We start from the raw sequence: 15,872 nt of genomic DNA on the forward strand, positions 1-15,872 counted from the left end.
TCTAACTCCAGTGGAACAGTGGTGTGCTTAAGGATGAGAAATAAGATGAATATTATATAATCTGGCGGTGGGATTTGATGTATCATATAATTGATATGTGGGTGACCTTACAGGAGAGAGCCACCTGCTCCACTTCTGAAGTTCCAAAATCTAAGATGTCTGTCATGTAAGAGTCTCTTCATCCACAGAGTGCCACCTGGCTTTGACTTTCTCCATATTGGTGAATGTCGATCTAAATGTCTCAAACATTTTACATTTTATGTCTTTTCTGAAGCCGCCTTTTTCCACCCCAAAGTATACCACCACCTTTCCCTTGTTAGTGCCTGCTTCCCTTCTTTTATATTCATGCATTTGCCTCCACTTTCTCATCTTCTTGCCACCATCTAATCTCCCATTCACTGCATGTCCTTCTGTTGTTGACTTTCTGCTGCTTTTCATCCCAGCTTTCCACAATGACTCTTACCTTGACTTGCAACTCTCTCCATCCCTCAATGCCACTTTTCTCAAGAACTCTTTTCTCAGTTCCTGTGTGCCAAGAGCTTTCACTGGATATTTGGCCTTGTGCCAGTTATGGAAGCAGAACAGCAAAGCAATGGAAGAAGCTGATGCCGATCAAAGCAACAGTGGCGGAGGCACCCCCTGATGTTTTGAAAAGTGTGGCTGAAAATGGAGGGGATGGTGTTCCTCAGAAGAAGAAGCTTAGGGTGCTTGTGGCTGGTGGAGGGATTGGCGGGTTGGTGTTTGCTTTGGCTGCCAAGAGAAGAGGATTCGAAGTGGTGGTGTTTGAGAAGGATTTGAGTGCTATAAGAGGGGAGGGACAGTATAGGGGTCCAATTCAGATACAAAGCAATGCTTTGGCTGCTTTGGAAGCTATAGATTGTGAGGCTGCGGAAGAAGTTTTGAGCGTTGGTTGTATCACAGGTGATAGGATCAATGGGCTCGTGGATGGGGTTTCTGGCTCTTGGTAAGTGTGAATTTGAAACTTGTTACAAATCTTTGATTTCAGTACCTTGCTTTTCTTCTTGCTCTTAATGTTTTTGCATCAGATACCTGACTGGTTTTAGTTTATGATTTGTGGATTTGGGTACTATTAGACTTTAGTCCTAAATTATTTAGTTTCAATTTACTACTGTGTTGTGTGTGTTCATCCAAACGTGACAGTGGCCTCTTGTTTGGGAGAAAGATGTGGTAAAACAGAGATTTTGAATTGAACTGCATCAAATGAATGGTTGGCTAATTCAGAGGTGCCAATACAATGTACTCTGATGCTTGACCGGCTTGCTTATTCCGAGGTGTCACTGCCACACAAATTGTGATAATTATGTCAGTGTTTCCAGTAAATTTTTTTTACTAACATCATGTTTGCCATTGACATTGATTAAAGTATTTAGAGCTTTATACATGATGATACTTTAGCTCTACAATTCATTGCACGAGTCTGGTTAACATGTATTGTATGTTTCATTTGCCACAAACTACGCATAAAAAATTTGTTCAATGCTGTTTGAGATTATTCAGGGATTGGTGTAGTTGTGAGAATCTATTTGAAGTGCTGGGCAGTTTCTAAGAACAATTGATTGCTGGAAGAATTTGTAAATGATACAAAAATCTCAACTGATGTGTATATCCCTTATTTGTAAAATTTTAATATTCATTTAGCATGTAACAATAGGATGAAGCAGGTTCCAGAATATATATGCACAGGGTTGATCAATCAGTGTAAAACAGTATTTCTTTCTAATATAAGAATCTTGCTTCCATAATATTTTATATAAATTGAATATACCTTTAAAGGTTTACTTAATGAAATTTTAGCATGTACTATGCCTACCATGAATTGATATATAGTTTGGTATTAGGTACATCAAGTTTGATACATTCACTCCTGCAGCAGAGCGTGGGCTTCCAGTCACTAGAGTTATTAGTCGAATGGCTTTACAACAAATCCTTGCTCGTGCAGTTGGGGAAGATGCCATTTTGAATGACAGTAATGTTATTGATTTTGTTGACCATGGAGACAAGGTAATTATTTAAAGAAAGCTTTTAAGTTGAAGATTCTCCTCATATTGCTGTCATAGGTATATTTGAAGGTTTTCTTTCAAGAACGTGCAATGGAAGAGGTGGTTGAACAATGTTTGGTTTATCACTAGTGTCATCCCGCATTTCACAATTGCAGGTAACTGTGGAGCTGGAGAATGGTCAGAAATATGATGGAGATCTCTTGGTTGGAGCAGATGGGATATGGTCCAAGGTCTTGTTAAATTCTCTTTGATTCCAAGATTTTTTGTTTAGCAAATTCCAAGGTTTACTTATCTGAATACATCAGTGGAATTTACAAAGTTGCTTATGGTAGAAGTATTCTTCTAGAGAATAGTTAGTCACATCCTGTTTGATGTGTGCATGTGAATCTGTTTTCAGCTTTGTTCTTCCAAGTAGAACTTAGAAATGCTGAACTCTTTTATGTCATTCTGTTCTGTAGAGTCCCTTTATGGTCATAACTCATATTTACTCTTTCTTAATACAATCTTAAATGGTATTATTCTGTGAATAGGTGAGGAATAAGTTATTTGGCGAAACAGAAGCTACTTACTCAGGCTATACTTGTTACACTGGTATTGCAGATTTTGTGCCTGCTGACATTGAATCTGTTGGGTAAGTTGGCCGTGATTCATGTCTTGTATGCCTTGTTATCCATATTTATTGGCCTTTCTTTTAGTATTACCTTTTTCATATTGACAAGCTTACTTGAATTTCCTGGTTGGAAGGTACCGAGTATTCTTAGGACATAAACAATACTTTGTATCTTCGGATGTTGGTGCTGGAAAGATGCAATGGTACGCATTTCATCAAGAACCTGCTGGTGGTGCTGATATCCCCAATGGTAAGTGATTTTATTGTGTTTGAGATTTGACATCTGTCAGATCACAGTTCTCCTGATGTTTAATTTCCTCGGTGCTCCATTTATAAACAAGACATAAATATTTGAATGAGAAATGCTAACATCACACTCTCTAATGTATTCTTTTAAACACACTCTTTATTGGCTGAAATTTATTGGACATCACAAAGTTTGTGGGTCTTACTTCTCATTTAACGAGTTTCACATATGATTATATAATTTCCAATGAACCTTGATCAAGGGTAAAGAGAGTGTATCTAAAGCACTCCTCTATTTGAATTTTTGTCCTGGCTTCTCGATTACTGATACTAACTTGTATATATATTATATATAGATATAAGACAACTAAAGCACATTTTATTACTTCATTAATTGAGTACTTGTAACCAGAGAAATAAAAGAAACAGCAGAATAATAGATACTAGATTAGATATTTATTGCCATTCCAATCCCTTAATAATAGAAACAGATAAAACACTTCCAAAAAATCAAATGAAATATCAAATAAATAGGCTAGAGCCCAACACTCTCACTAACTACTCCCACTGCTCCTCAAACTCAGACTTGGGAACATCTACCTTCCTGACAAAGTGGCACTTGATCTTGGAATGTTTGGTTCTTCCATGAAAGAGTGTTTTTTTTTTTGTATGGCAATTGCAGCTTGCCTGTCAAAGTAAATAAAGCTTTGATTGAAACTCTTTCAGCAACTTTCTCAATCAAAGTGATTATTAGAAATGGGATGGATGAAACTCTCACAGTTAGTTTATAGCTTGAGGATTATTAGAAGTGCTCTTTTACCATATTTCTTCCCAACTGGGACATCTGATACAAATATTTACAAGATGGAACATTTGTGAATGGTTCAACATAAAAAATAGTAGGACTTTAATATCATATTTGGAAAAAATCAGTTGTACTCACTCCCAAAAGCATGTTCTCTGAAAGTGTGAAGTTTTATAAGAAGTTTCATGCAACTCCAATGCAGTTCACTCTATTATGATTGAGTGAGCTTAATGCAAGAGCAGCAAGATGTCCTACTCCCACTGGATGCTCTTCCTGGATTACTACAATGAGAAGTCTAACCTCATAACTCCACAAATATACATTGAATACAGTAACTGTGGCACTGAGAAAAAAAGAACTCATATATCTTTATTTTTTACATGATTGCCTCTAAAAAATGATAAGCTATCATGTCTTACTTTTGAATTCTATTTGGCAGGAAAAAAGGAAAGGTTGCTTAAGATGTTTGAGGGTTGGTGTGATAACGTAATTGATTTGATACTTGCCACAGAAGAAGAGGCAATTCTTCGAAGAGACATATATGACAGGACCCCAACATTTACATGGGGAAAGGGCCGTGTCACCTTGCTTGGTGATTCTATCCATGCCATGCAGCCAAATATGGGCCAAGGAGGATGCATGGCTATTGAGGTATAATTCATATATCTTAAATATTGTCATAAAAGGTTAGGAGGTGAAAGGATTCTAAAAGATTTTTCTGATAAAAAGGTCATGAGTATTCCATTAGACTTTCAAATGATTGAACATTTTTTGTGTGTGCTATTCCAATAATTTTGAGTAATCCAAGAGCTGGAACAATGCATAGAGGACATAATTTAGAAGCAATTAAAATCTTGAAAAAATTGCATTGATTTTTTATCCAAACCTTTTCATTAACTTGTAATTTTTAATTTCTTTTAAAATCTGTAGAATTATTACAATATAAATCTATTAAAATCCAAAGAACTTTCAAAAAAATCTTATAAATGACATTCTTACATCGTCTTTCAAATTCTCAGAGTGTTTTAAAATCTTAATCCCATGCACCCCTTTGATAAATGAATGCTTGTCAACTTACGTCCCTAACAACTTCATGAGTTATATATATTCCTTTTACTTATTTTGTGCCTATTATTTCCTCTTTGTTCAGTAGAGAGGAAAGGAATAGAGTGGGTGGAAATACAAAAAGTGAATGAAAATTAGTGAGAAATAAAGTAGAAAATAGAAGTATTTGATTGAAGAGATAGATAGATGAATGAAAATGGGAGAAAAATAGAGTGAAAAGGTATTAGTGGGATCCTTTCTATTACTATACAATTTTCACTCAACCAAACAACCAATCTTATTTTCACTCTCACCTCTTATTTCCATTAAACCAAATAGTGAAGTATGAAATTTATCTTTACTTTTCAGTTAACTTCATCAATTTCATACGTATTTAGACCTGATAAATATCATTGTCCAAGTCTTATGAGCTTTAGTAAACATGACTTTGCATGTAGTCTTCATAACTAAAGCAGTTTCATACATATTTGTACCTAATACAAATGTCCAAGATTTCTCGACTTCCTCTTTATGCTTGTTTTCCTTATAGCTGTTTAAACAACTTTTTTTCCTGCAACTAACCGTCATGTAGAACTAACTAACCCAAAAAAAGAATACATAAAATGAAATGATTTCTTACTTGTTGATGGAATGGACATCAACGTAGTCAAACTATCTATGGAACACTCAAAAGCTAAGGTGAAGTCTTTCTAACTAGTTTCTTTTATCATTACAGGACAGTTATCAACTTGCATTGGAATTAGACAATGCATGGGAACAAAGTATCAAATCAGGGTATCCAATTGATATTGATTGTTCCTTAAAAAGGTAAACAAACATGATAATGAATGCTGAATTTGAATCTAAAGCTACCTTATTTACTTTAATTTTGGAACACATGAGAGAGAGGCAAAGCACTAAGAAATGAAAAATAATGAAGTTTTGGACTTGATATGAACATAGAAATGCTTGCATATATCAACCAATACTCTAGTAGTAAATCTTACATCATTAGCAAATTGGGGTGATTTGATTATAAATCCTTTTTGCTGACTCATAGTATGTATCTTACCCATTCCATTGTTGCTTTAAAGCTATGAAAGAGAAAGAAGATTAAGAGTTGCCATTGTTCATGGAATGGCTAGAATGGCAGCTTTGATGGCTACCACCTACAAGGCATATCTTGGTGTTGGTCTTGGGCGATTAGAGGTACGAATTTCAGTTTTAAAAGTGAGATACGGAAGAATATAGTGATGGTGACTTATCAAAATACCATCCTGTCCACAAATTCATGGTTGCTCTCATTTGCAGTTTTTGACCAAGTTTCGGATACCACATCCTGGAAGAGTTGGAGGAAGATTTTTTATTGACAAGATGATGCCTTTGATGTTGAACTGGGTCTTGGGTGGCAATAGGTAATGATGAAAACCCTCATTTCTTTGCTTTATAAATTTCATCATGATTTGCTGAAGTTTTTATATCTGAGAATATGCAAGATGCATGTTAGAAATTTGAGCCAACAGGTTATTTCTACAAAAGGAAGGGAGGATCAAGAAACTGGCAGTTGTGAGAAATTGTTGAATGTTTGCTTGCATCAATAGCTGTTTAATTCAAATATCTGCTGATCAATATCTACATATACTTTGTTATTTACCAGCTGTTACGGGTAGTGGGGGTAGTAGGTAAAGTTTAGGATGTTACTTTTCTTTTAAAGTTTTTGTGCTTAAGGAGAATATTATTCAACAAAATGGTATCTTCCTTTTCTCATTTTTCTTTAATTCTACAATTGGTATCACAAAATCGAATTATTCTTGAGGGACCTGGTGAGGTTTAAAGTTAAATATCAAACACTTAAACATGCTATTGAGGTAGAGGTCAAAATCAATCTGATAATCAAATCATAGCATAGCCAATATTTGAAGGTCAAAGTTATCATATATGGACAATAAAGGTGGAGGCCTATCTAGATGCAAATGATTTTTGGGAGACTTTTGAGGGTGACTATATGATTCCTCCATTATTAACAAAAATCAAATGCAAAGTGGTGTTTAACCCAATAAATGGTGAGTTGGTTTGGATTGAGTTTAACAAAAGAATTGTAGAAACTCTAGCCAATCCAACTGGATTTTTTTTATTGGGTTGGAGAATGGATTTGTCCGAACTTAATTAAACTTCTCCAGGCTGATCAACAAAAAGAAGAGTAGTAATTTGCAAGGAATTGCCACCAATAACAGCAATGAGAGTTGGTTAACTCACAATAGATGTACATATCACATTACCTATGATGAAGAGTTGTTCAAGGAGTTGAACAAAACAACTGTTTCAAAGGTGATAATAGGTAATAGAGAGTGTATAGCTCTTAAAGGAAAGAGCTTTGTTGCAATGCAGTAGAAGGCTGCTGAGGTACTAAAATTATCACTGAATTTGATATTAATAAGAATTTGTTAAGTATTTGTCAGTTTTTTGCTAAAGGTTACAAAGTTTTATTTGAAGATGAAATGTCTTTTATCAAAGATGTGAATGGGCAAAACTTGTTTAAAGTTGAAATGAAAGGAGAGGGTTTTTCTTTGGATCTAGTGGAAGAAGAACAAGTTGTTGCTTCAAACTCAACTAATGCTACCTAGCTTTGGCACAAAAGATTGTGTAACTTCAATCATGTTGCACGGCTTTATATGAGAAGGAAAAATCTCACAGAAGGCTTGTCATCACTGCAAGAACACTTAAGTAGCTTTGGCAGAACAAAAAGGTTGGAAGGTATTTCAGTTAGATGTAAAATCTGCTTTCCTCAATAGTTATTTATAAGAGGAGATATATGTTGAGCAACTTGATGGATTTGCAATTAAAGACAAGAAGACAAAGTGTATTTGCTAAAGAAGGCTCTTTATGGTTTGAAACAAGCTTCAATGGTTTGGTATAGTAGAGTTGACGTGTATGTACTTAGTTTTGGTTTCACAAAAAGCCCAAGTGAGTCAACTCTTTATGTTAAGTGTTTAAAGGCTAAATTCTGATTGTATCTCTGTGTATGGATGACCTCTTGGTGACAAGAAGAAATGGTGCACTTATTCAGGATTTGAAACAAAGTTTGTTGAAGGTTTTTGAAATGACAGATTGTGGATATATGACTCTCTTTTTTTCTTGGAATGGAAATCAAGCAAGATGAGAAAGAAGTATTTATTTGCCAAAGGAAATATGCAAAATAAATAATAAAGAAATTTCAGATGGAGAATTCCATGAAAGAGTATTTCTGGATATTGCTTTACACTTGGTTCTGGAATATTTTCTTAGGCCTCAAAGAAACAAGATTTGGTGGCGAAATCAACTGCTGAAGTAGAGTTCTAACTGCAGCAGCAGCAGCTGTTAATCAAGCATTATGAATAAGGAAAATTCTAAGTGATCTACAACTGGCTCAAATGGATTCAACCAAGCTGTTTGTATATGATCAAGCAGCAATCACAATCTCTACATTGAAAAGCTAAACACTTCAATGTCAAGCTCTATTTTCTTAAAGAAGTACAGAAGGAAGGGGAAGTTTCATGCTTATATTGTAAAGCAGGGGAATAGTGGCCTGACCTTTTCATGAAGGTACTCCCCATCGGAAAGTTTGAGAACCTAAGAGAAAAACTTTTAGTTTGTTGCTATCGAGGCAAGGAGGAGTGTTGAATGTTTGCATCAGTTGCTGCTTAATTTAAATCCCTAAACATCTGCCAATTAGTTTTGACTAATTTTGTAGGAGACTTAGTTTTTAATATTTTTGTTATGTACTAGCTGTTAAGGGTATTGAGGTAGTAGATTATTTGACTAATCTTTGTATCTAAGCAGATTATTATTCATTTAAATGGTATCTTCCTCTGCCCATCGTTTCTTACTTACGTTTTAACCCTGCAACAATGTAAACATTTTACATGACTAAACCTTTGGAAAATTGTGCAATTTTACTTTCATCATTTACATGAAAACTGGTGCTACTTTGCAGCTCCAAACTTGAAGGTAGACCAATATGTTGCAGGCTCTCAGACAAAGTATGTTGCTCAAATAAAGTTACTTTTGTACTTTGTTTCTAACAATTGATAGCTTGTCTTTTATTGGTCATGTCCATTAGATTTTTTTCTGATCTAGATATTGGGTTTGATTATTTATGAAGGCAAACGACCAGTTACACACATGGTTTGAAGACAACGATGCACTTGAGCGTGCCATTAACGGAGAGTATGTCCATGTCCAAATATGAATGAATATTATATCCTTAGGATAATTTATTCCTTATCTATAAATCACGTAACTGTTGTGTCCATCCTTCTATGATATATAGGTGGATGTTATTACCATGTGATGAAGCAGGTTCTGTAAAACCTATATCTCTAAGTCAAGATGAGACGAAACCCTGCATAATCGGGTATGCCTTCAGTTACTCCTACTTACAACGACTTACATATTCTTGTATTCTGATATGCCAAACAGAGTATGTGTTACCACATAAGTTGTTCAAAGTCTTTGGTCGCCAAATTAGTCTTTAAAAATCCTCTTGTTACCACCTCAGTCCTTAAAAAGAAATTGTTATGAAATTAGTCCATGAATTATTGAATTAGTCCTTGAATTTAACACTTAAATAAGTACCAATCAAACTAGTCTTTGAAATTACTAATAGTCATAAATAGAAGGAATAATAATGGTTGATGTTTGACAATTTTAGGGAGTAAAACAACATGTGTGTAATTTCAGAGATTAAATTAACCACTGCTTATGATTGTAGGGACTAATTTATTGTGTTGTGGTTTCTTTTGCTCTGAATCAATCCATGCTTTGACAGGCTTTTGTGATTGCAGGAGTGCACAGCATAAAGATCATCCGGGCAGTTCAATTATAATATCTTCACCCAAGGTAAAATAATTTCTCATGAACTGAACATGGTTTGAAACATAAAGCTTAAACATCATGCAACAACCTTTCTATTTTAAAGGTTTCTCCATTGCATGCAAGAATTAACTATAAGGATGGTGCCTTCTTCTTGACTGATTTGCGGAGTCTATATGGCACCTGGATCACTGAGTAAGTAAACAAATATGAGGCTAATATTTTATCCTAAGTTTAAATTATTTAAAATGCATATTTAATTTCCCTCACATATTTTCAGCAATGAAGGAAGGCGATACAGGATACCTTCAAATTATCCTTCTCGTGTCCGTCCATCTGATGTGATTGAGTTTGGTTCTGATAAGGTAATAGAAAAAAGTACTTTCATTACATAAATATTGCACATTTTTGTCTTGTAAAGCTTCTAAATTATAATAGGTGCATGCTTGAGAGGTAAGAGTAGCCAAACTTTTGAGGCCTTCTCTGCATTAAACACAACCAAGTTTTATACTCAGTAGTCTGGAAACAGCATCACATAAATAATTGAACATTCTTGTAAGTTTTAGCCTACAAAACATTTAGGTTAGGCCTCCACATATCCAGTACTGGTACACGTTGACTTGGGTACTTATCAAGATTATTTTTTTAAGAAATAATTGTGGTATGCCTTAAATTGCTTGACATGTAAAGTTAGGCATGCCTTGAGGTATAGCTAGGCATGCCTTAATCATTGTTGATTCAGGTGCAATAGTCCTGGAAACAGCAAAACATGTAAATAACTGAACGTTTTAAAGCCTCCACTGATCCAGCACTGGTACACGTTAGGTGCACTTGGTATCTTATCAAGATTATTTTACAAAAAAAAAAAAATTGTAGGTGGGCTATATAGCTAGGTATTCCTCTGGGTATAAGTTGGATTGACTTAATCTTGGTTAATTCAGGTGAAATAGTCCTGGAAACAGTATCATAACATTAAAACAATTGAACATTCTTTGTAACCTATAAACATTAGGTTAGGCCACTCATATTGTGTACTGGTACAAGTTAGGTTCACTAACCTTTTCATTGAATTCTTTAATGAGTACACAAAATTCAGTAGTTAAATACTTAAACTAAAATAATTTTATGAGTATAAAAAGGTCTGTTAAGTAATTTTTGCATAAATCATTTTTGCATTCCTTTAATGTCCTTGTTTGACGATATCAAAATTTGGTTTCAAATGGTGTATTTGTATGGTGTCTAACTATCGAAGTTGTTTGCAGGCTTCATATCGTGTTAAGGTGACAAGATCTGCTCCAAGAGAGTCAGAAAAGGAAGGAACAAAGGCTTATCAGAAAGAATGATTATGTTTATGTTCAGTCACAGTTTGTCTTTATAAGTTACAGAAAAGTTGTACAGCACAAAAATCTCAGTCGTAGAGCCAACATCTGCATTCTTTTAGTGCAGGGTATAATACAAGAATGCCAATCATTCATGATTTGAACATTTTGTACGAACTTCTGATTGTGCTTAAGAGAATAAAAGAAAATTGAGTTCATGAATTGTGCTCGTATGTTGCAATGTAATTTTGCTGGCAATGTTCTTCCATCTCATACTTGACATACAAAAGGCAAACAAAAGGCAGACACTAGCATTTTATCTAGAATGACTCGGATACTTTATTGGATAGGGAATGCCACTGTATAATGGTTTCATTTCATGTCATTGTATAATGGTTTCATTTCATATTCACACGTATGCAGTTTGAATGAAAGTGTAGGGCTATTATTTCTATGAGACTATTAAGGCCAATTATTCGATAAACAAGGTCCAAGTTGTCCCTGCAGCGAGATGGTGACAGACCTTAACCCTAAACGATATACTTTTCATACATTCATATTCACATATCTGTCACATACTGGGAACAAAATAGTGTTTTTTTTGCTCTCCAAATTTATTAATGATCAAAGGCTCTGAATTTACTGTTGAACGTGTGTATTGAATACCTGTATATTATCTGGTATTAGCAGTTATGTGGGCTATTGTTTAGGATCTTTCTGTTTATAATAAAAATATCCTTCTATTACAAAAAAATTATTTAAGCATATAAATTAGTGAACTTATCTGCTTTCACTTTTGAGGAAGTTAAGCTTTTTATAACGCTAAGCCCCTGTGATTGATGTGCCGATCAATTCAACAATGGCCCAGATTAAAATCAAAAGGAAAAGCAAAGCAAGAAAGTGAAAAAGAAGAAGTTTTTTTGTTTATTGTTCGTCTCACAAGATATTTTTACCAAAATCATGACAATCGATATAGAATTTCTTCAAAGATGAATATGAAAGAGATAAAATGATCAAGGAATGAAATTTTTGTATTTTGTTTCAGATGCTAAAAATGAAAGAGTCTGAAACAATCAAGTAGCATACATAGGTAAAAAAGTATTGGTGATTATCCTTCGAGGCTACTATTACTTTATTGAAAATATCTAAAGTCTATTTAAATATCACGTTACAAAACTTATAAGTGCTTTAAGAACCAAGAAAAAAAAAGCATAATGAAGGATGAAGTTTTTGTTGCAAGATAAATTGCAAATCAACTAAGGAGAAAAAAAAACATAATGAAGAATATTGGAGATCTTAAGTTAACTAGAGATTTCATAGTATATAAATGGGTATCTTAACAAATATCTTAACTAGAAAAAAAATCTTCCTTTCAATGTTGTAGAAAACTTGATCTCAGCCATTTTAAAATTAAGAATGAGACACAAATTATTGATGAAAATGGAGTCAAAATTTAGGAATTGTAATGGAGAGCTCATTATTATTGAAAGAAAGGTATTGTAGCCACTGAAAGTTGAATAAGTACAAAATTATTTTTTTATGTTTTGCATGCAATTAATTTTTTATGATTGAGAAAAACTTGCTAAGTGTGAGTGAATTAGTTTATTAGGGATTTAAGGTCATCATGTATAAAAATATTTGATTAAAGATTTCAAATGGTAGAGAAATATTTAGTACCAAAACGAGAGCCACAAGTTTCTCATTTGTTCAGAAATCCTTAAATGCTCAGAACTTTCAAAATATTTGTTCAGACATCCTTAAATGCTCAAAACTTTGAAAACAGTTAGTCTTTTAACATGGGTATATTTCGAGTTCACACTCATGTTTGAAGAGATGTATAATTTATGACGTGGAATTGGCAGAAAGGACTAAGGAGGGTTTATGTACAAGGTTTGGAAAGTGAATAAAATTTTGAAATAATAATTATGGTAATGCAGAAGAAGAAGAAGTAATCAATTGAATAGGCCCGTGGATGGATACATATCAAAAGTACAGATTTATGTGTTGATGGTTTAATAATGGTCTGAGATTGGTTTTGTGTGTTGTGAGAGCATGATGAGATTGAGAAAGCATAGAGGTGGGAGAAGGATTGAAGCATGGAGCTGGACCTACAACTAATAATGCAGAGTAGTAGAAGAAATTAGACATGGCATGGTAAAAACACAAACCGTATAGCAAAGGACAATGTTGGAAGATTCGACAAGGTTGGCTTAATGTCAACAAGGAACAGTCACCATCCCTCAATTCTTCACGTTGTGCAGTGATGTCTCCCTTTGCATGAACAAAATGGAAGTGAAGGATCAAAGTCCAAACTAGGAGTGTGAGAGGGGGTGAAGTGGTGGCCACTACCATCACCCTCTCTCTTCCAGACAAGATAACTTGGATTCAGCCTCACCACCACCACCGTCCATGCTCACACCTCCCCATCACATCACTCCTTTCTACTCTTCAATTTCAACTATGCATTCATAAGCATGGCTAGGATTCAATGAAAGGGTATGTGGAGCCTACAAAGGATCCCAACTCTGGGGTTGGCAACCTATGTAGCACGAATACTACACGGACACTGATACGATACGGACACTGATACGATACGAACATGAATACGTAAAATCTTTAAAATGTAGAACACGGGTACACAGATCTATATATTATATAATTATGAATTATATAAATTGACAATAAAGATTTATGTGCACAAGTATGTTTCAGATTATTTTTTGAAGCAGAAAGATGTTTTTAATAACTGATTCACCAATATTTGTTTCTTATTTTTATAATCATAATAACAACTTATATAATAAAATTTGAATTTTTAAAAAATTAATGTATTTTTTTTAAAAAAAATTGTGTTAGAATCGTACTAGATTTGTCAGAAATTTAACAAATACTTTTTGAATTGAACACTTCACAGATACATGTCCTACATGTATCATACAAGTGTCGGTGTCCAATACACTAACACATCATTTAAGAGAAGTGTCTGAGCTTCATAGTTGACAACACACTCATCATAGTCATGTGCCACCTTAATAAGAATAATTCTATATTTTTTCACAATATATATTTCTAATCAATCTTCTTATTATACTTTTGTGTAAATGTTTGAATAGGAAGATACAACTACACAACATTTTTTCTTTCTGAGTATTTATGATTATGATGAGAGAGGTACATGGACTGAATAAATCATCAAGTCTTGGCCTGTCACATGAATGATGGGAGAGAAAGGTGATGAGTGATCAACGGTCAAGTTCAGAGATCACATAAAAGACAAATAAAGAAGTCCAATCTGCACTGCTATGACCGTTGGTGGATGCATTTATTGATTGCAGCATTGCAAATTCATTCTGTTATCTAAGTTGGAAATGCAAGGATAGTGTTACTGTAGTTACAATTTTTGTCTTTTCCATTTTCTGTGTTATGTTCTACTTCTACTGCCATTCACCATAGTACAAATACTATTTTCTTTTTTCACTTCTTTTTCATTTTGCTGTTATTCCCTTTCATAACTTTCCCATAATTATCATCTTCGACACAAACCTCAATTTTTTCAGTTTTAAAATTATATATAATACTTGTACGCATGCTGTTTGTAATAAAAACAAAATTAAGTAGTTAATACAAAAATTATGACCCCAAAATTTATTTATATGATCCATAAGTTCACCACCAACACCGTACTCATGGTGCATTATCAGATGTAATGTTTATGTTGTCTATACATGTTATGTGCAACTATAAAACCTGTCACTTCTACCCAAAAGATGAAAATGAAACACCACCACTTTAGAAAAAAAAAGTCACTTGCAACTTTATTATAGAAAGATTTTTGTTTATAATTTATTTATTATTAATTTGAATTATTAGCTTTTAAGTTTTTTACTTAATAACTTCATTTGATTTTGACACAATATTAATGTGGTGACGTGGATAGTACCCATTAGAGCTATTTGAATGCATGGTCTTGAGTAATAGTCTAGAGGGAACACATAGTCACTTAAGAACAAAATAGTTCTTCTCTGTTTTTTTTCTTGTGACTATAAGACATTTTCTAACTGATAATTGTGACTATTTTGATATGTAAAAATAATGTAAGTAGTCTTTTTCAGTGTGAAAAAATAGGAGCATAATTCCAACCTTTTAATAACTCATTTAAAAAAATCAATTTTTTACACTATGTAATATTTTTTATTGAATTTTTAATTTTTAAAATTTATAGTTCGGTTAAATTTTTTTATTACATAGATTATATATATAAATTATATTAATTTAAAATATTTAAAATATATCTTTTATATAAATTAAAATGAAAATAGTGTATAATTTTTATAGTGTATTAAAATATAAATGATTTGATCTTATTATTATTTAATTTTTAAAAATATTTATATGAATAATTACAATGATAGAAAACTACAATTTAATGGTTAAATATATAAAAATGTTTATATAAAGTAAAAAAAGTTGTTAAATTTCTAAGTCCGGTATGTTAGGCTGGTAAAAAAGTTATATCAGAAGAAGAGATTATATACCTTACAGGCGTTTATGTTTCCAATTATGTTAATGATTGTTTCTTACAAAATAATTAATATGTATCAATCTAATAATTCAAAAGATAAGATATGCTCTTATTTTTTAGTCTAATTAATTCTTATTTATTTAAATAGATAGTAACAAAATTCCAAAAGATATGCTGTCTTCTTTAATTATTATATTTTAGCTTAATTGCTTTATTAAAATAAAAGAATAAAAATAAAAATTTGTCCTCCAATACTTATCTCTCATTGTTACATTGAGTTGAGGTTAATTGTTTTGATTCTCTTATACTAGTTATGTTTGAAGAAGAGAGAGTAGTTTGATTAATTTAAGGTTTTTTATGATATTAAAATATAATTGATGTGACAGATAATGAATAGTGTGTGTGGATATGTTAACATTGAATAATATGTAGTAAAGTCCAAAAGTAATTTGAA

The 15,872-nt window shown here is 33.1% G+C and overlaps 1 protein-coding gene across 1 annotated transcript; it reads left to right on the top strand.

Annotated features, from left to right (window-relative positions):
* The first annotated feature begins 176 nt into the window (after positions 1-176).
* On the top strand, positions 177-11,118 carry LOC137810121 (zeaxanthin epoxidase, chloroplastic-like). Its single transcript, XM_068611255.1, has 17 exons — positions 177-315; positions 444-964; positions 1,860-2,022; positions 2,177-2,251; positions 2,552-2,652; positions 2,766-2,881; positions 4,122-4,333; positions 5,463-5,554; positions 5,821-5,935; positions 6,038-6,141; positions 8,700-8,745; positions 8,868-8,932; positions 9,036-9,119; positions 9,550-9,604; positions 9,684-9,772; positions 9,858-9,942; positions 10,840-11,118. The coding sequence occupies exons 2-17, from the start codon at positions 453-455 to the stop codon at positions 10,918-10,920; spliced, it is 1,995 nt and encodes a 664-aa protein (XP_068467356.1). The 5' UTR covers positions 177-315; positions 444-452; the 3' UTR covers positions 10,921-11,118.
* The last annotated feature ends 4,754 nt before the right edge of the window (positions 11,119-15,872 follow it).

Source organism: Phaseolus vulgaris, chromosome 2 (assembly GCF_000499845.2).
Source record: "Phaseolus vulgaris cultivar G19833 chromosome 2, P. vulgaris v2.0, whole genome shotgun sequence".
In the NCBI taxonomy this organism is placed as follows: domain Eukaryota; kingdom Viridiplantae; phylum Streptophyta; class Magnoliopsida; order Fabales; family Fabaceae; genus Phaseolus; species Phaseolus vulgaris.